The sequence below is a fragment of the Ordospora colligata genome (genome assembly GCF_000803265.1).
Source record: "Ordospora colligata OC4 chromosome Unknown contig_01, whole genome shotgun sequence".
Taxonomy (NCBI): Eukaryota; Fungi; Microsporidia; family Ordosporidae; genus Ordospora; species Ordospora colligata.
The window spans coordinates 157,100-175,583 of NW_014575407.1; the positions used below are offsets into that span (position 1 = coordinate 157,100).

An 18,484-nucleotide genomic window follows, 5' to 3' on the forward strand; every position below is an offset into this window, starting at 1 on the left:
CCTAGGGTAAAGCTCACTTATCACAATAAATCCATCAATTTAATCATACGCTTTCTTCAGAACGTCCATCTCACTCATCATTTCACTCCTGATAGGTCCAATAACTTCATCGATCATCCTTGCTGCTCCTTCCTTCAAATCCATCGGATGAACCTCTCGTTTTACAAATGCGTCCTCAAAATCTGAATATGTTCCAAAAACAACACGTCCTACTCCTCTTATCTCCATCCATACCTCCTTGTCATGTATACAAAATACAGGGAAAATAATATGCATGAAAATCTTCAATAGACCATTCTCCTTATTCCCCTCCTCACAGAAGCATTTCTTCATCTTCTTCATTATGCTTTCATTCGAATCCATCAAATCAATCTTAGAAATTTCCTCAGAGCTGCTCATCTTCTCAGAATTCAGTCCCGGAATCATTGGGCTCATCAGATGAATCCTTTTCGCATATCCTAGCATTGGCAGATACTTCCTAGCATACGTAAATATCTTGCGCTGATCAACTCCTCCAAACTGCACATCTACATGCAGGTGCTCTTCATCAAGTGCCTGCATTGCCGGATACACAAGTGAACTTATCATTGGATTCTCCACCTGCTTAACAACTTGCGCTCCTGCTTTCTTTGCATCATGCTCGTTGGTTATTGCCATAATCCGGTATAGATCCATCACATATTCCGGTGATCTTTGATACTCACTGCCTTTCACAAACTCAATCTTCGCCAGATCAACTCTCAACATCGTCAAACATTCTTTGATAAGCTTTTCATAATACACACATCTGTGCTTTATCTTCTCAATCGGTGCCTTGAGATTGTCCAAAAACCCATGGATATCTGCAAACAAAATCTTCACTCTGCATCCTGCATCTACAAAGTCCTTTATCTTCAGCAAAGGCACAAGATACGCAATATGAGGTTTCCCTGTAATTGCAGTTCCCCAATACACACTCAGATCTCTCTTCTCTGCAATGCTCACAAGCTCATCTTTACCAATCACTTCTTGTAGATTCCTAGTCATCAAATCAACTCGCTTCTGCACATCCATCAATAAGGTTTATAACTGGGCTTCTCAAGAACGTTTTTGTACTTCAAAAAATATTGCATAACTATATTACGCATTAACTATCCATGCATCACATCTATTACATATCAATTGATCATGCGTAATTACATCACAAGTCGTCCATTCAGAGATCATTCAGTAACAAAACCACTTTAATAACAAGCTTATACAAACAACCTCTCATGTATTATCATCCAATGCTTCATTATTTACCATCATCCATGTTCCATCCATGCTCACCATATCCTCGCAGTAAACGCTGCCGTCTTGCTTTCTACATTCTCCATGGGTTTCCTACACATCGGGCAGCTGCTTCGCACTCCATTCGCAATCCACTTCGTAATGCATCTTGAATGGAACTTACTCTTGCATCCAGAGCACTGGCTATTAGGAAACGACGAGTCATGCATGTCAATCACAAAATAACATATCGGGCACTCTTCATGTCCAGATACCTTCTCATCAATATTGATCTTCCACAAACACACAAGCTCCATAAACTTCGAACATCTCCGCATCAGCTCATTGATCTTCAGGTTCAACAAGCTCTTTCGGTCCATCTCAGATGAAAAAACAGCCTTTCCATGCGGATAATCAACCGGAATCACTATCAATGCACTAAAGCACATGTCCCCTGCCGTATACATTATCTTCACATTAAATCCATTGCTCAGCTTATGCATCCTAACAGTGACTCCTGCAATATTCCTGCTCGCCTCTTTCAGGATCAGATCATCCAAAGCAACATCCATCCTTGGAATCTCTGCAAAAAGATTCGGAAACACAAATGCAAACAACGACCGTTGGCCTACATCAGCCTTGTTCACAAACTCCCGCCACTCTTCCTTCTCACGCACCATCTTCTCAAAAAATACATTAATATTGATGCTTCGGACACCGATTAGTGAATTCAACAGTAAATCCCAGAACAGGATTTTCGACCCAAGCAGACACCCTTTCAAAACCTCATATACTTCATCATCCACAGATTCAGTTTCAACCCTTGAAATACTGTACATGTTTATAATAGACTCACTCACTTCCTCATAAACACCCTTCAACAGCTCATTGTATATAGCACGTCTCTTCTTTTCATAAGGCTTCATCTTCATAACCACATCCTTCTCAATCATTTCAATTATCAACGCACTTCGAATCCTGATAGTTCCTTGGAATCCTGGTTTAATCAGCAATTCCAAAACCTCATCAGGTACCCTGTGCTTTTCAACTCCTCCCCATTCACCCGTAAGATCTACATGCGATCCATTCTTGTTCATCACCAACGATGCAACCACATTCCTTAATCCTTCATTACTGAGATACGAAAAGTCTAAAAATGGAACAATTTGCAACGGAAACCTACACTTCCTAAGCACATAGTCAACTCCACGCATTCCTCCATTCATCAAGAGCTCATTAACAGGCCGCTCTACACATCTTCTACTGTTCATTCCCAGCTCAAAAAACACCTTCTCCACGAAATGCATATTCGCTCCCACATCGATTTCACGGATTCTTTCAACCCACGAAGCATCATTCTGCAGCTCTGCTATCAATTCTTCTCTGCCACTCGTTCTCTTGCTTCTCAACATCTCATCAAGCTCATCAGGCTCATCCCCACTCATAGAATCAATAACAAGAAGCAAAAACATCTCCAATGTGTTTTCGTAAATATCCACATAAACCTTTCTAAGCTTCCTAATCATCCCATTCTCTTCCCTTATTCTTACATCCTTGTAAAAACATTCATCAATGTCATAAAATTCATTAGTATATGCAGTGCTCATCGGTAGTTCAATCTGCGATATGCACCTTACAACCGCATCATACAACAATCTCCTGTCTATCACTCCTGCATCAATCGCATTCATTATAAATCCACCATTAAGATACCTTTTCACAACCTCATCATATTCAACCATCCTCGGTATTCCCATTCTACCTCCAATCCTGTAATAAAAGTCAATATCAAGCTCCATGGGAACCTCACTCATCAGGTACATATCCAGAATATCTCTATCGCTCATTCCATCCATCAGCTGCCGTATCAACCCAAGGTCCTTGCACCTTTTAATAAAAAGATGCATATTATTCTTATTCACTGCACGCTTGATCATCAACTCACTAACTTCATCTGCATACTTCATAACAAGTGGAAAAACATCACATCCAAATTCACTCTCAAGCATATAGTGCTTCGGAAACACATTCACAGATTGCTCAAATACCTTCTCCACATCTTCATTGCTAAACTCACATGGTTCAAGCTTCATTCTTATTGTATCTGCTCGTACTATCCGTTTCCATCCATCGAGCCCTTTCATGCTCTTTGCTATCATTCTTGCCATCTTCAATCTATCATTCACCATGTGAACATGATTATTGTGTTCTTTACATTCACTTACATCCTCACAAATAACATGTGTTTCATCCTGTACTTCATAGAACCAGGCCATCATGTCTTGATTCTCAAAATGCATCCTGATCACATTTCCAATCACTCGGTTTGCAACTTTAAACTCAACAGATTCGTCAATAAATCCAATATCATCAGTAAATTCAAACACACACAGTCCATCAATCATCCCTCCTCTCAGATATCTGCTTAGATATCCATTAATGTCTTTAATCCTACCCTTAACTACTCTCAGGGAGTCTACACTCTTTACCATCACATCATCACACCATTCTCTGCCAGACAGTGCCCTGGTAAGTATCTCATGATCAAGATGCCTTGCATCATCAACAAGGCATTCAGGTACACTCTTAAACACATCCAGCAATATCCTCCATTTGATATTCATCAATGCATGTCCTTTAATGCATACAACTCTCTCATACAAAGCATCAACTGCACCAAGTACACTACATATCCTGTACACCTCCTCGAGCTCCTTATTAGAGCTTAGCCTCAGGTGTTTCACATTCTCTTCAAAAACACCTCTGTAATCCTTCTTTCCTCTCTTTATCAATAACAACAGACAGAGTAATGAAAGCGTTACATTCTCCTTGAAATCCAATTGCTTCACAAACTCATCCTCAAGCTCCTCAATATTTACAAACTCACAGAAAATCCTTCTTGACACTGCATAGTTTGGATTCTCCACAAACCCATACAGCCACACAGAAACAACCTTTGCAAGCTGCTTTCTGTCAGGCACTATACAGAGAAGCTTGTAAAGAATATCTATTGATTGGGTTCTGATCTGCACATCCTCAGACACAATGCATTCTTCAATTACTTCAACCACCATGTCTATGTCTCCATTCACATCAAGTGTTTCCAAAAAGCCTTCTAATTCCTTTAGTCCTTCAAGCTTTGTTTTCCCACCCTTCTTTCTAATCTTGCATATTACCTCATACAGCCTTGGATCGAAGGAAGAGTCTTCGCAAAATGGATTCATCCGGGGTCTCTGCCAGCTACTTTTTAATTGAACGACTACAGAAACATTCGGCATATGCCCTGATGAACTGCGCTGTGATATTTGTACTTATTTCATATGCATGGTGCTTTTCCAGAGATGTCATTTCAACAAACTACTCAATGAGTACAGTAAGATACACCACAACACATCCATCTCCGCATCTCCTTGCAGTAATGTATCCACAAGGTGTTATTCCACAACTGATAGGAATGCCTGTTCATGGAGTGTTTGAAAGAGGATGTGAAGAAAAGAAGACATTGGTAGTAATCTTTAATATGGACCGAAGGTATACAATTGATGTTACATGTGAGAAGGAGCTCTGCAGAGTATGGGAGTGTTCGCCACACATTGAAGAAGGTGCTGTGATTAGGTCATTTGGAATAGTTGATGGGCAGGTTGTGTGGGCTGATGTAATGACGGATTGGATTGTGATTCCTGACTTTACGGTTCAGTTTGTGGCATTTAATATCTTTGGTGTTGTTCTTACGTTGATACTGAAAGTATATTGTGCACCACAAAAGACTGAGAAAGTAAAGATTAAAGATTAAAGATATGATGCCTAATGGATTATGGAAGGTGAATCAAAAGCATATGTATGGAAATGTAGAATATAGAAATTATGCAGATATTGAGATGATAAATGTGATTGTATAATTTGCATACTTTATATGTGAATCAGGTTGGAGTCTGCTATGATGTTTTGTTTATACAAACCCCTGAGATGGAAGCATTACTCGAGGATGAAAGGAAGTGTAGAATAGCAAATGACTACGAAGGACTGCAGAAGATATTTGAAAAGATGATGGAGTTGTGCACAACAGATGAAGAATTGGCAAGTGTTGTAAGGATGTTGAGCATGAAGCGAGGACAGAATAAGATGGCAATGAAATGGATGATCGGAGAGTTGTTCAACAAGAAAAAGAATGAAGAGGGATTTATCAGGTTTTTCAGCTTAATCTTGAAAGATGTTATTGAGGGAAAGATATTCATGGAAGAGGAGAGAATATACATCACTGAGGATCTCAAGAGAAGATACGAAGCAGGTAATGATGTAGAAAATGCATTTGATGTGGTGATAAATGTGCCAGTAGAAACATTTACTATGTTAAAGGAGTTTGTGGTGATCAACTATCAGCTTGAGCAGTTAAGGCTGTGTATACTAAACATGGACTGGATAAGAGCAGACATCACGATGAAGAAGATTAGAAAGAAGTATTTTGATACAAATGTAGAAACAGTTGGAGAGAAAGTAAAGTTCTATGAGTTGAGTGTGCTCCTGCATCTAGGACAACGAAAGTATTTTGATGCATCGTGTATCTATTATGCTCTTAGTGAGCTTGGAGTTAACGTATGCAAGTATGTTGTGTTAAGCTCGTTTTTCAGTATTCTTACGACATGTGATAGTGGACTGGAAGATTTTGTATCTAAGAAAAAGGAAATGCTAACAAAGCTTGCTGAAGATAAAAACAACAGTGAAGCATCAAGAAAGATGGTTGGGATGTTTTTAGCTGATATGGTGATAGACAAATCTGTCATAAATGAGATTAGAGACGTGTTTTGCGAAGCCACCAACACGTCTAAATATTTGAATGAAATCGTCTCCTGCATTGATGAACACAACTTCAGAGTGATTGCAAAATTCCACTCATCAATCAGCATCCAGGACATGGCAATGATAATGCAGACGCCTGAAGATGACGTTATAAACAGAATATCGTTTATGGTGAACAATAATTTTGTAAATGCCAAGATCGACCAGAAAACTGGAATGGTTGACTTTGGAACCAGAAAATGGAGTGATAATGTGGGAAACGTACTGGACAAACTGATCAGATGTAATCATCTTATACACAAGGAACGGTTACAGGCATCGATTAAAGAAGATTAGTGTGAATTATTTTATTATTTTTTGTGTTTACCACGAGCAGTCTAGCTCTTCAATACAGGAATATTTTCCTGACATTCTAGACTTGGGCTTGATCGTCTTCTGCATTACTCTGATTACTTCGAAAATATCAGAGTTATTTATTCCTTCACACAGACCAGTAACTACTCTCTTGATAAACATCCCATACAACGGATCATTCCTATACTTTCTATTTCTATTAACTATCTTCAGTGCTTCATCAATGTGCTTTTGTTTCGATCTTACATTACTGCTGATCTTCATCCTTCCAATACACTCATTAATTCCATTATTCATGGGCTTCAACCTCTCTACCAATTTACTTCTCATCTCTTTTTGTGGTTCTTGCCTACGTACTTCTTGAATATCTTCTTCTTTTCTTTGTTACTGATCCTAGATGCTCTCCTGAGTCTGTTGAACTCTTTGACTTCACTCTTCCTCTTCTTCTTCTCTTCATATGCATTTTTGGTTGATTCTCCTTCATTATTCTCTTTCATTTCACTACTAAATTCTTCAGATTCATCAGAATGCTCAGACTCCTCAATCGACATCGCATCTCCGCTTACTTCTCTTCCAAATATCTCAAAATCCTCTTTATTGCGTACCTCAGAGACTCTTGAGGGAATAAACACATCAGACACAATCTCCATTCCTTCCATGCATACAGGAATCTTCATTCCTGTTACATCCTCAAATACATCATTCACACTTGCCACTAATACTCCTTTTTTCTCAAAAAACACATTCACATTGCTTATGTCCATTATCAGGAACCTCTGTGCATTCTCATGATCTATCTCCACACTTTGTCCAACATCAATCACATTCACAACACCCTTGTAATACAAAAGATTGTACTCAGACAGATCTGCATGCACGAGCCTTGCCTTACAATACATCTCCTTTATTATCCCTATGCACTGCATATAACACTCCCCAACATCCTCAATCTTTGCATCCCGCAGTCTGGGTGCCACACAATCATACTCTCCTATCAGGCTCATTACAAGCACATTGCTACGCAGATACATCGGTCGAGGTGATGGTATGCCTGCTGCATTCAATCTTTTCAGGTTCCTTGCTTCCTTTTCTGCCCACACCTTCACCAGTTTCCTTGGATTCGATGTGCAGAACTTTTGAAATCGCTTCTCACTTCGTATATACCTCTCCCTGTCCTTAAATGGCATAATCGATGTTTTGAAAATTTTAACTGCAACCGCAATCATTTCTTCACTCCTCATGATTGCATTCTGGCATTTATTTTCTTCAAACCTATTGTTAATAAACTTGCTTTGAAGGTCTGTGCTTGCCATCGCCAAATACACATTCGCTTCCTTCCCAGTGCATAAACTTCCTCTTAGATTCGCCAGCTTTCCTCTATCCTGTATCTTATCAAGAATGTTCATCGTTCTTTTATCAAGGACCTTGTCAACAGTGGCCCTGTCAGACTTGTCCTTCCTTCTCTTTTCTGTTTTGGTATTCTTCATCTAATTTTTCAAACGGCTCGGCTCATTTAAAATTTACATCATTTTTGCTTGCTAAGCATACGCCATTGCATATAAGCCCTTGCATGAAACCATTCAGCAAAGTCAATCTTCTTTCAAATGCAGAAGCACTCGCAATCATACAAAAACATTCAGAAACACACCAAGATCATTCAACCTTCTTGGAAAAGGTAGTTGCATACTCAAACTCATCATTGAGCCAAGATAGTATAGACAGAGCAAAACATACTCTTCAACAAATGAAGTTGACAGCATTTGAAGCAATTCAGTTGATCAATATCATTCCCACATCAATTCTCAGTCTTCAACTAATAATCGAAGATATGGATGATAGATTCAGTGAAGAAGAGCTTGAACAAATACTAGATATCTTCAGGCATCAATAGATTTAGGATGAGTTTACCACAAACAAGCTAAGCTCTAGTACATTGAGATATTATTCAAACATGTAATTGTAATTAGAATTATAAACATCGTCTGAATAAATATTCGTTTAGCAATTAAGGTTTTTTTCTTTACAAATTCATTCAATACTAATGAGATGAGAGCTTACCTTTCATACATTCATTCAATACTAATAAGATAAAACTTATGCTTCATGCATTCACTGGATACTAATAAGATAAAACTTCCCTTTCATGCATTCACTCAATGCTAATTAGATGAGAAACTACTCGATTATTTTCTTCAACATTCAGTATAACACATTCATATACCTGACCTTTTATTCCACGAATCTCATTGTCAATTATTCTCTCTGCTATGCTTCCTCTACATACAACCTTTATCTCTGTATATCCATCCCAGATAATCACTCTAGCTATTCTAATCTGTTCAACATTGTGGTTCATACAAGTTCGCATCTGCTTTTCAGCCGTGCTTTCTTCAATCATTCCACAGCTTTTACATATTGAAATCGTGTTATTCGTAAATAACGCACATCTTCTTATTTGTGCCTTGATTCTGTACACTCCAGGATTGATTGAGTATCTATTTTCATCATTCATGTGTATAGGCACGTCAGGTTGTAGCTCAGATCCTCCATTGCATCCAAAAACAACTTTTCTTTGATATTCATTTCTTCTTAACTCAAGATCCTGCCAAATAGGCGAATGCTTACGAATCTTGACTATCTCCCCATTGCTCGACTCCGACAGGCTCGCAACTGCAAGCTCACCAACTTCATCAGCCTTCAGGTTCTTGATCAGGTAATAACTACCAATCTCGCATTGTTCTGATCTATCCGAAAATTCTCCCCATGCCTTTATAACAAGCACCATACAACTCATGTGCTTACACATATCCAGCGAGCAAGCTCCATGACTGTAATCAATAAACTCAAGAATCACTAGATTGTGCATTTCGCGCCGCTTATCGCTTAGCTCTCCACAGAAGTCAAAACGATGTCCACATTCTATCTCAGATATCATCCTTTGCTTCACAAACCTCCGTCGGCTCCTCTCAAATACATTCACAAGATTCATGACACTCCGACTAGGGAATTCACCAGCTTGCTTGCCCTGCCTGTACACAACATCTATCTCATTTCTTTTGCCCATTATCGCCTTGCCTTGTGTATAGAGCTTAACATTCCTTATTTTTACTACATCTCCAACATACAGACTCTCTGCAAATATTTCTGTGTGGCTGAATATCCGGACGGAAAGCCTTTGCATCTCCTCATCAACAACGTCGATCGTCATCACATAATCACTTCCTTTTGATTTTTTACTTGACGTCCATCCAACAACAACTCCATACATACTACAATACACTCCATACTCCATTTGCAAAATAAATTTGTATTCTATGTCTTCCGTATCATCTCTCATATCATCTTCCACACGCATGAATATTCACAAAGGATGAACATGTAAAATGTTTTGAATCAATCATCACTACAACCATTCAATAATTCTAAATTACTTCACATCAACATTACATACAGACATTATATATCCACACTCCATATCAATATATAAACAGTTTAATATTGAAACATTCTAAGTGACGTTTATAAATTTATTAATTAACTCTGATGCATATAACATCCATAAATTATTCGTGCTCATAATGAATACTTTCCTGGTGCTGCTGATTGTAAACGTTGTAATCGGTGTTCGACCAGAGTGCGACAACTACGCTGTCAGGACATGCCTTTGCTCGAGAGACGAGTATGAAATAATAAACAGTCAGTGCCGAAGGTATCATGTCCACGAACTCGATTATGCAGAGTTTTTGCGAATAATGCTCAGAATATGTACACAGGGACAGAAGCAGTTCGGTGTAGATCTACTCGACAAGTCACAGGTAAACGATGTGATATTCTTGACAGAGGTTTTTGGACTTATTTTCGACCATTGTAACAGCAGGCGATACGAGGTGTTTTCAGTGGCCACAATTGTAATGTACAACACATCTTATCTATATAAAATGCAAAAAGCCAAAAGCGCAAAGCAATACAAGCCTAGAGGAATATTCCAGTTATCAGGGGTTGAAAAGTACGAAATGATGGACAAAGTGGGCTACCACTACAACGGATTCTATGTAAAAACACCAGAAATACTTGGAAGAAAAAACACAATGGTGGTTGAAGACTCAATCAGATATTGGATGGAGGTTTCACGCGACTATAATTACCGGCAAGAGATCAATATATTAACCTTGTTGAAAATCCTAAATCCGAAATACTATCAAATGTACAAGGAAAGTTGTCTTAGGGATAGACCATGGTGGTCGTGGAACTGGTATTGTAATAAGCAAAAGATTGAAGCAAACAAAAAGGTCGATCTGCTAATTGATATATACAACAGTCTCATAAGGATATTCAAGCCCGAGCCAAGATTCATATTACCTGAAGGACGACTGCAAGGTTCTGAAGTACTAAAAGAAAGAGTCTGTTAAAACACTGCAGCACATGAGCATCACATATGCTGTCAATAATACTTGCATATACCTATTGTGTTTATTCATTAAAACCTACTTGGCACAAATGCACCTGCAATTATAATAGCACAATATATTCTTCAATGAATGCGTCAGTCATTCAGTTCTCAACCTTCGGCGCTATGTAAAACTTCATGTATGCCGACTCTCCAATCAACAGGTTGAAAAACACAGGCTTTCCATTTCCTAAAGATATGCTCATACTCTTGCACATCCCTGCTACCTTGCCAATAAGATTCACATACTTCATTGCAATCTCCTGCACAACTCCTTCCTTGACATCTATCTTCAGCTCTTTCCCCTCACACTCCTCAAAGCTCATCGATGCATCGGCATACTCTCCTGTCTGGAAAAACACCAGGCGCCCAGGCTCCGCTTTAATCCCAACAAAGTCTCCAAACGTCCCAACAAGCCTGGGAACATACATAAACTCATCAGTAGGAATACTGGCCGTTGCTTCAAAATCAAGTACAGGAACATTGTATGCCTCACTATCAGATGAAAAAAGCTTCAGCTTGAAATTTAATGAATTTCCATCCCTGGCATTCTTCACATTCAGGCTACTCACAGAGTCATCACATTCAAGTCTAAACATTCCTCCTCCATCAAGACTCATTCCCTTCAAAATCTTTACAAACGTCTTCAGCTGCACTCCTATTGCCAAATCCCTGTCACATCTATACTTCGTAAACATCGATGCCGGTAAAAACACATCTGCAAGCGCCACATGCATCACATCCATCACCTGAATGCTCATCCCACGACCTGACACCTTTATCTCCGCCTGCTCAACAAGCTCAGAAAGACTCTCAACAACTCTCTTCACCAGCGATAATGCTTCAGAGGCATTGCTTGCTTCCTTTCCCTTCTCCCTTGCTTCCAGTTCAAGCTCAAACATCAAGGGCAATTTTTTCTCCAGTCTCAACAGTCATTAATATATAAAATCATAAAAATCTTTATCAAAACATCACTCAATCACCTCATACTCATTCTTCATTCCCCAGCTCCTTGGATACAGATCCTTCTCCATAATCACTCTCTTCGTCTTGCAGACAAATCCATGCTGTGCAATGCTCATCTCAGGGCTACTTGCCAACGCTACTCCAAGTGCCACTGCTTCTCCCTTCGTTGTGATCACCACTACATCTCCTCCCACATTAATGTTCTTATCAAATCGAAGTACTCCCGTCATGCTCAGCTTTGCTCCATAACAAATAGCATTCACACAGCTATCCTTAATCATAATCCTCGGGTATCCAACAAGCAAAGTCTCCAACGGCTTTATCACTCTTCGGATTGCCACCTCGCTTTTCTCAGTATTTAATAGATACATCGCATCCAGGAGATCATGAAGCGTGTATATCTGTGACTCATCAACCATTCCGCTTCTTACTCTTCTCAACTCCTTCATCACAGCTCCACATCCCATAAAAATTCCTATATGCGTGCAAAGCGTTCTCACATATGTCCCTGCTTCGCATGAAACCTTGAAAAGCCCCAGCTTTCGTTCTACATCAAACTCAACTATCTCTATTCCATACACATTCCTTATCCTCAGCTCCCGCTTCACTGCACACATCAATGGTGGCCTTTGGAATAATGCACCAACAAGCCTTTTACAAGCATTCCTAAATCCTTGCTCATCACATTCCCCATGAAATTCAATCACACACACATACTCTTTTCCTAGAGATTGTTGGCTTTTTGTAAGTCGTGTTGCTCTGTCAATGCATACAGTTAACACTCCGCTTACCTGTGGATCAAGTGTACCACCGTGTCCTGTCTTCTCACATCCAAGAATCCCCTTCACCCATGTAACAACCTCATGAGAGCTTGGATTCGCTGACTTGTCCAAACTCACAATCCCATACTTAATATATTCCTGGATACTTCGGTTCAACGGCATGCTTCCACGTCCACAAGGCGTGTATCTATCAGTCTTCACAACCATCTTCTCCATGTCTTTCAGAAGAGGTCCCCACTCATTGGCTTCCTCAGGCTCACTTCCCTGCTCATCTACAGCAAATCTTCCCTCTTCATGCATTCCCAGGGCCACTCAACAAAAATTTACAAATCGTACATTCTTGCAAATTCTCATTAACTCCTCTTCTGCTAAATCATACAACTTCCATCAACCATTTAATTCACTAATCTCCTTCTCACTTTATCTTATCCATCAGGCATCTCCATTCATCTCCTTTTCACAATCAAAAGATATCGGATTGAACACACACAGTCCGTCAGCACTGGTAGTTATAACAAAATTACTGTCTCCCCTACAAAACGCCACATCCTTATAGAACTTTTGCCCCTGATGCACAAATAGAAGATATCCATCCTCCTCAGATGCATCAAGAGACACGTCCCAGATGCACAGCTGCTCATCACTGCCTGAAACAAAAATCTCTCCATCTCTCCATCTCAAACAACTGACCGGGCTCTTATGCCTCGTTATCTTCTCCACCTCATGATTTCTAATATCCATCAGCCAGACAGTGCCCTCGTCATCTCCAAATGCAAGCGTATTGTCTCCATTGAATCCTATTGCATTGATGTCCGAACTGAACTTCCTTCGGAATACTGCATCCTTGCCACGTACATCAAAAAACACCACTGCATAGTCACATCCTCCAGAATATATCATACTCCCGTCACTACAAATCCCCTCAATCGATCCCTCGTGAACCTTCACAGTGCCTGTTTCATTAAATCTCCAATCATTCATCGATATCTTCCCATCCCTAGTTCCAAGCACACATCCAGAACCATTGAAGCACAATCCATATCCAAGACCTTCATCATAGCGCTTTGTATGTATCACCTCAAATTTGGGCCCATGCACCACCAGCGTGTCATCAGACAAGCAATACGTCGACTCTCCATTCACTCGCACTTTATTGTATGATTCAGACACCTTCTTCTTCGTTATCACCATCTTATCTGGTTTGCTCATTCCATGCGTTGGAAACAGATCAATACTGATCATTCCAGGCTTGCCCTCTCCTGGTGCCGGGTTCGTCCCCAACATTACGGTGTATCCCCTCATAACATCAATGCTCTGTGCAGGCCAGTCAAGAGAAATATACTCAAGAACGTTATATGCGCCCTCTTCAACCTCAAGATCACCTTCCTCATTCTGTGGCTCATAAACATCATAAGAGTCATCAGACATATCCAATCCCTCTTCAATCTCCTTTCTTATCCTTGCCATCTTCGGGGATTACAATCGAAACAAATACGCTGCATAAAACTGAAAAAATAGACTTTGCTTTATTTCATGCATTCATGCACTGCCACATCATCTGTGTCACATAGCAATCCAACACATCAGAATCTACTACATATCCATTTACTAAACTCTTGTAATACCCAGAACATCACATCTTACCATTCAAATTTTCTCATCAAGAATCAATCTACTTCGCTTCAATAATCAAGTAATGAATCTACTTCTCATGAATAATCAATAATCAATCTACCATCGCTACATCATACTGCTCCTTCAACCACATCTTCACCATCCCAATGTTCATATCATTTTCAGTAGACACAGAAAAACATGAAATCTCTCTGTCTGCAATCGACAGCAAATCCATTGCAAGAATCATCTCCTTGCTTCCGATCGCTCTATCAACCTCGCTCTTGGTTCCAAGAACAAGCATATTCCTCCTTGTCCATATGTTTCTATATAGCATAGAAAGCAGATCCTCCTTGCTTCTCTCAAGATCATCTACAGAACCATTCGAGTCAATACAGTACAACATAACATCGCTTCTTCTATACAAGCAGTCCCACCTTGCCTTCAACGGTCTCTTACCACTCACATCATACACAGTATAATTTATACCACCCTCTCGGAACTCATATACATCCACATCTTTCTGCTTCCTAAAGCTTTTCGGCCATTGTCCAAACACCTTTGACACAATCGTAGACTTGCCACTCTGCTCAGATCCAAGAATCACCACCCTGAAGTTCCTTGCAAACAGTCTGTTGCGCAGCATCTTCATTCCACTTCTCAGCTTTTCACATATTCCAAGCATGTTTGCCACTTCCAAGCCTTTCAAATATCATTAGTCTCCAATCAGGTTAAATTCCCCTTTATCAGTCTCTTAATTCAAAAGTTCATCATTTATCACACATACATATCATATTATCCATATATACCATCTACACTCACTTGCTTTCATATCTACTGATCTCCTTTTCAAAGTATCTCCTCAGATCGATTCTTCTATATCCAGACACTTTAGTATGCTTTCTTATCAGCAACGACATCTCTTTACTTCCCAAACTCTCACATGCAGATTCTAAACCACTCAGAAACACATCAAATTCTTGATTACTTGCTGCTACATCTAATTCATATCCACAATGAAAACAGTTCAAAATATACATATGGCACAGCACTCCACATCCTCCACATTTAGGTAATGCATTATACATTGCACTAACCTCCTTCCTGAGCATCTCAATTACCTTACACACATAAAAAGCTTCTGAAATCGGCTTTGAGCATGTCAAACAAACAGGCAATGCATTCTGGCTTGTTTCACAGCAAGGGGTTAGAAAACTCACATTTCGTCCAGGTTCAACTCTTTCGGTACTTTCCACTCCAAATATCCCGTTGATCTTGTCCGCGTGGAATCCCTTTACTACATTCAATATTCGTAAGACTGCTGGAAGAATCTGGCTTGATATGTAATATTCATAATCTATTTCTACACACTCGCTCAAATTATATGCCTTCTTAGCCATACTCTCATTCCCTACTGCCTTTCCCATCACATAACAAACAACATCGCCTTGATCAAACTTCATTCCTTCCTCCTTCAATCTCAATGCTAGTGAAACATGTGGGAGCGCATTAGATGCACCATAATCCTCAGGCGCTTTAGACAATGTATTGTATATCACATATTCATCACGGGGAAGATTTTGTAAATCATCAACAAGCTTCTTCAATTCTTCATAAACCATCTCTCTGATTCTTGCATTTCCATCATTCATAATCATTCCTCCATTAACAGATAACCGCATATCCTTCTCATCTCCATACACACTCTCCAGCACTCCATCACCCTCAAAGTCAAGTAACAATAACTCAATCACCTTCTTACAGATCTTCTTACTAGCACCGCAAAAATCCCTTCTTACAAGATCCAGGCCCTTGTATTCAATAAAACTTCCTCCACTCCCATCCATCCACAGGCCTGCATATTTCTTCTTCTTGTACAATAAAAGCTTCTTAAATACTTTCTCAATTCCAATCTCAATATTCCTGTACCTGCCATTAATTGCATCTTTCAATACACTGGCTTTTTCTATTGCCTTTACATAGTTCACATTCATCCCTGGTATTCCACAGTACACCATCACAGAGTCTGTGTCTCCATACACAATCTTCATTCCGCAATCCTCCTCAGCTATTCTCTTAGACTCCATCAAAAGCTCTCTTCCTTTAAACGTTATGTAACATGCCATAGTGTAGTTGCAGAACCGCGACCCATGCGAGCCTAGACATCCATACATGCTATTCGCCGTCAGTTTCAATGCCTTCTGACGAACCTCTAACATCATTATTTCTTCAGGTGATGCTCCATGTCTCATCAACTCCTTAACAGCCTTTCTTCGCTTCACAAACCCTTCAAGAATCTGTGGCAGAATTCCAACTTCACAACTCTTGCTATACTCAGTAAGCATCTTCATCTGCTCTTCACTCATCTGCACACTTCCACTTCGATCCGCAGCTCCAATCGTTGAAAAACACACATTGAACTCCTGTATAATCGATGGATACAACGAATTAAAGTCGAGAAGAAGAACAATATCTTCATAAAACCCAATCTGTGGTGATAGCACAAGCCCTCCAGTATACTTTACTTCTTTTCTTGCCATCACTGGAGGAAACAAATATCCTCTGGCATACAACTCATGCAGTAATGTATACTCAATTCTCTCTGCTCTCATATTCTTAAACACCCTGTTCATAATGTATCCAGATATCTCACTCATCTCCTTCGATAACTGTAGTGCATACATCCCCGTAAATATCTGTGCAATCGCCTTGGATTCCCATTGCAAACATTCAAACCAGCCTTCCTCCATCATTGGCTTTTCCTTCATCATCATCTGCATTTGTCCATCATTCATGCTCAATGATCGCATTAACTCATCAATCGAATAATCATTACCTTTCATGCATCCAGATGCAAAAGCAAAGACATCACACCTGATCCTTCCAAATATATCTAATTTCCTACGAATTGCTCCTTGGAGATTGTGATATACAATACAATCAACACTTTCCTTACGAATCAATGCATTAAGATGGCTTAACAATGAACTAGGCGTGGCATGCACCACACATCCAATTCGTTCCACTCTCTCCATATACTCAGCTTCTGTAGATCTAACCACCCCATCATAAGTCTTTCCTCGCATAAACAAACTGTATCCATTTATTCCATGGTTGTTGGCCCTAACAGCCAATGCTGCAATCGTTAGTTCAGGCAGTTTTGAATTGCAAACAAACCTAACACATTCAGCAGAATCAACAACATAGCCATCGCCAGAAACCCTTACTCCATCTATCCAAAGAACACACGGTCCACGAATGCCTCTCGAAACAATAATGTTCTCCACCGGATTCATAAATTCAGTTATTATTGCATCAGAATACTCAGAAAAAAATCCATCAAAAGACACTTTACTTGCACAAACCACCTTAATCAAGTCTATATGTCTTTCTAAATTGGCATAAAACGCATTTTGCTTTTTCACATTCTCTAGCACATACTTTACATCCATTCTGTTCATAAACGCCTCAATGTCTGCTTGAAGTTCAGATACTCTACCATCAGCAGCCTTCATGAACACAGGAGAATGAACGCCATCCACTCTGACTTGAGAAGATACCAACTTTCCGTCAATTGCATCAAACAATGCACATCTTTCGATATTCCCAATCACTTTGCCATGAAGAAGAATGCTTGAGCTTCCAATCTGATCGATGTGAAGTAAATAGAAATACATGGGATCGTATTGGCTGTTACATATCTCATCACAAACTGCCAATCCAGCATTAGATATTGCTTGTACAGCAAAATCCCCATAAAATAGATCAAGCCTTAATGCATACATTCATTGTTCTATTCTTTAATTAATCATACAATTATACTTTGTGGTATATTTCCTTTGTTAAAGATTCCAGCACCTTTATGTGCCTTACATGACTGTCCTTTCCTTCCTGATGGTTTGAATGGATAACCACTTGAATGTATAGACATCTCCTTGCAACACAGAGCGTAACCAATCCCTCAGGTTCAATAAGTACAACAGATCCTATTGCCTGGATGTCTTCCCTGGTCATCCCAGCTCTGATCTCAACCCTCTCGGGTGTGTAGCTATCATCCTGTGAAAAGCTCAGAAACAACTGCACGGCCTGAACATATCTTACCTTTGAAAATGAAATCTGTATTGCATGTGGCAACACATCATCTGATGCCCAATACTCTGACATGTCCTTCGACAACAACTCTTTCAGCGAATGCTCTCTTTTGAACGAGCTCAACCGTATTTCCATCAAGGGTGCTGCTTGTAATTACATCGCATAAATGCATGAAGCGCTC

At 39.7% G+C, this 18,484-nt stretch overlaps 15 protein-coding genes across 15 annotated transcripts; 4 read left to right on the plus strand and 11 right to left on the minus strand.

The window, feature by feature from the left end:
* Positions 1 to 39: 39 nt before the first annotated feature.
* On the minus strand, positions 40 to 1,053 carry M896_011400 (tyrosinyl-tRNA synthetase; the record flags this gene model as incomplete). The annotated part of the gene is made up of 1 exon (XM_014709042.1): positions 40 to 1,053. One exon carries the CDS (start codon positions 1,051 to 1,053, stop codon positions 40 to 42), a length of 1,014 nt encoding a protein of 337 aa, XP_014564528.1.
* A 254-nt stretch (positions 1,054 to 1,307) lies between these two features.
* Positions 1,308 to 4,475, minus strand: M896_011410 (uncharacterized protein; the record flags this gene model as incomplete). The annotated part of the gene is made up of 1 exon (XM_014709043.1): positions 1,308 to 4,475. The coding sequence occupies one exon, from the start codon at positions 4,473 to 4,475 to the stop codon at positions 1,308 to 1,310; it is 3,168 nt and encodes a 1,055-aa protein (XP_014564529.1).
* Positions 4,476 to 4,537: 62 nt separating this feature from the next.
* On the plus strand, positions 4,538 to 5,044 carry M896_011420 (uncharacterized protein; the record flags this gene model as incomplete). Its single annotated transcript, XM_014709044.1, has 1 exon — positions 4,538 to 5,044. The coding sequence occupies one exon, from the start codon at positions 4,538 to 4,540 to the stop codon at positions 5,042 to 5,044; it is 507 nt and encodes a 168-aa protein (XP_014564530.1).
* A 173-nt stretch (positions 5,045 to 5,217) lies between these two features.
* M896_011430 (putative proteasome regulatory complex protein) lies at positions 5,218 to 6,384 on the plus strand (the record flags this gene model as incomplete). Its single annotated transcript, XM_014709045.1, has 1 exon — positions 5,218 to 6,384. One exon carries the CDS (start codon positions 5,218 to 5,220, stop codon positions 6,382 to 6,384), a length of 1,167 nt encoding a protein of 388 aa, XP_014564531.1.
* Positions 6,385 to 6,411: 27 nt separating this feature from the next.
* On the minus strand, positions 6,412 to 6,699 carry M896_011440 (uncharacterized protein; the record flags this gene model as incomplete). Its single annotated transcript, XM_014709046.1, has 1 exon — positions 6,412 to 6,699. One exon carries the CDS (start codon positions 6,697 to 6,699, stop codon positions 6,412 to 6,414), a length of 288 nt encoding a protein of 95 aa, XP_014564532.1.
* Positions 6,700 to 6,728: 29 nt separating this feature from the next.
* Positions 6,729 to 7,889, minus strand: M896_011450 (putative RIO kinase; the record flags this gene model as incomplete). The annotated part of the gene is made up of 1 exon (XM_014709047.1): positions 6,729 to 7,889. One exon carries the CDS (start codon positions 7,887 to 7,889, stop codon positions 6,729 to 6,731), a length of 1,161 nt encoding a protein of 386 aa, XP_014564533.1.
* An 83-nt stretch (positions 7,890 to 7,972) lies between these two features.
* M896_011460 (RNA pol Rpb4 domain-containing protein) lies at positions 7,973 to 8,293 on the plus strand (the record flags this gene model as incomplete). Its single annotated transcript, XM_014709048.1, has 1 exon — positions 7,973 to 8,293. The coding sequence occupies one exon, from the start codon at positions 7,973 to 7,975 to the stop codon at positions 8,291 to 8,293; it is 321 nt and encodes a 106-aa protein (XP_014564534.1).
* A 258-nt stretch (positions 8,294 to 8,551) lies between these two features.
* Positions 8,552 to 9,757, minus strand: M896_011470 (uncharacterized protein; the record flags this gene model as incomplete). The annotated part of the gene is made up of 1 exon (XM_014709049.1): positions 8,552 to 9,757. One exon carries the CDS (start codon positions 9,755 to 9,757, stop codon positions 8,552 to 8,554), a length of 1,206 nt encoding a protein of 401 aa, XP_014564535.1.
* A 223-nt stretch (positions 9,758 to 9,980) lies between these two features.
* On the plus strand, positions 9,981 to 10,811 carry M896_011480 (uncharacterized protein; the record flags this gene model as incomplete). The annotated part of the gene is made up of 1 exon (XM_014709050.1): positions 9,981 to 10,811. One exon carries the CDS (start codon positions 9,981 to 9,983, stop codon positions 10,809 to 10,811), a length of 831 nt encoding a protein of 276 aa, XP_014564536.1.
* Positions 10,812 to 10,953: 142 nt separating this feature from the next.
* Positions 10,954 to 11,751, minus strand: M896_011490 (putative proliferating cell nuclear antigen; the record flags this gene model as incomplete). The annotated part of the gene is made up of 1 exon (XM_014709051.1): positions 10,954 to 11,751. The coding sequence occupies one exon, from the start codon at positions 11,749 to 11,751 to the stop codon at positions 10,954 to 10,956; it is 798 nt and encodes a 265-aa protein (XP_014564537.1).
* Positions 11,752 to 11,820: 69 nt separating this feature from the next.
* Positions 11,821 to 12,897, minus strand: M896_011500 (putative centromere/microtubule binding protein; the record flags this gene model as incomplete). Its single annotated transcript, XM_014709052.1, has 1 exon — positions 11,821 to 12,897. The coding sequence occupies one exon, from the start codon at positions 12,895 to 12,897 to the stop codon at positions 11,821 to 11,823; it is 1,077 nt and encodes a 358-aa protein (XP_014564538.1).
* A 132-nt stretch (positions 12,898 to 13,029) lies between these two features.
* On the minus strand, positions 13,030 to 14,064 carry M896_011510 (WD G-beta repeat domain-containing protein; the record flags this gene model as incomplete). The annotated part of the gene is made up of 1 exon (XM_014709053.1): positions 13,030 to 14,064. One exon carries the CDS (start codon positions 14,062 to 14,064, stop codon positions 13,030 to 13,032), a length of 1,035 nt encoding a protein of 344 aa, XP_014564539.1.
* A 259-nt stretch (positions 14,065 to 14,323) lies between these two features.
* On the minus strand, positions 14,324 to 14,896 carry M896_011520 (ADP-ribosylation factor family domain-containing protein; the record flags this gene model as incomplete). The annotated part of the gene is made up of 1 exon (XM_014709054.1): positions 14,324 to 14,896. One exon carries the CDS (start codon positions 14,894 to 14,896, stop codon positions 14,324 to 14,326), a length of 573 nt encoding a protein of 190 aa, XP_014564540.1.
* A 133-nt stretch (positions 14,897 to 15,029) lies between these two features.
* On the minus strand, positions 15,030 to 17,888 carry M896_011530 (type-B DNA-directed DNA polymerase; the record flags this gene model as incomplete). The annotated part of the gene is made up of 1 exon (XM_014709055.1): positions 15,030 to 17,888. One exon carries the CDS (start codon positions 17,886 to 17,888, stop codon positions 15,030 to 15,032), a length of 2,859 nt encoding a protein of 952 aa, XP_014564541.1.
* A 139-nt stretch (positions 17,889 to 18,027) lies between these two features.
* M896_011540 (subunit 10 of anaphase-promoting complex) lies at positions 18,028 to 18,438 on the minus strand (the record flags this gene model as incomplete). Its single annotated transcript, XM_014709056.1, has 1 exon — positions 18,028 to 18,438. The coding sequence occupies one exon, from the start codon at positions 18,436 to 18,438 to the stop codon at positions 18,028 to 18,030; it is 411 nt and encodes a 136-aa protein (XP_014564542.1).
* Between the last annotated feature and the right edge of the window lie 46 nt (positions 18,439 to 18,484).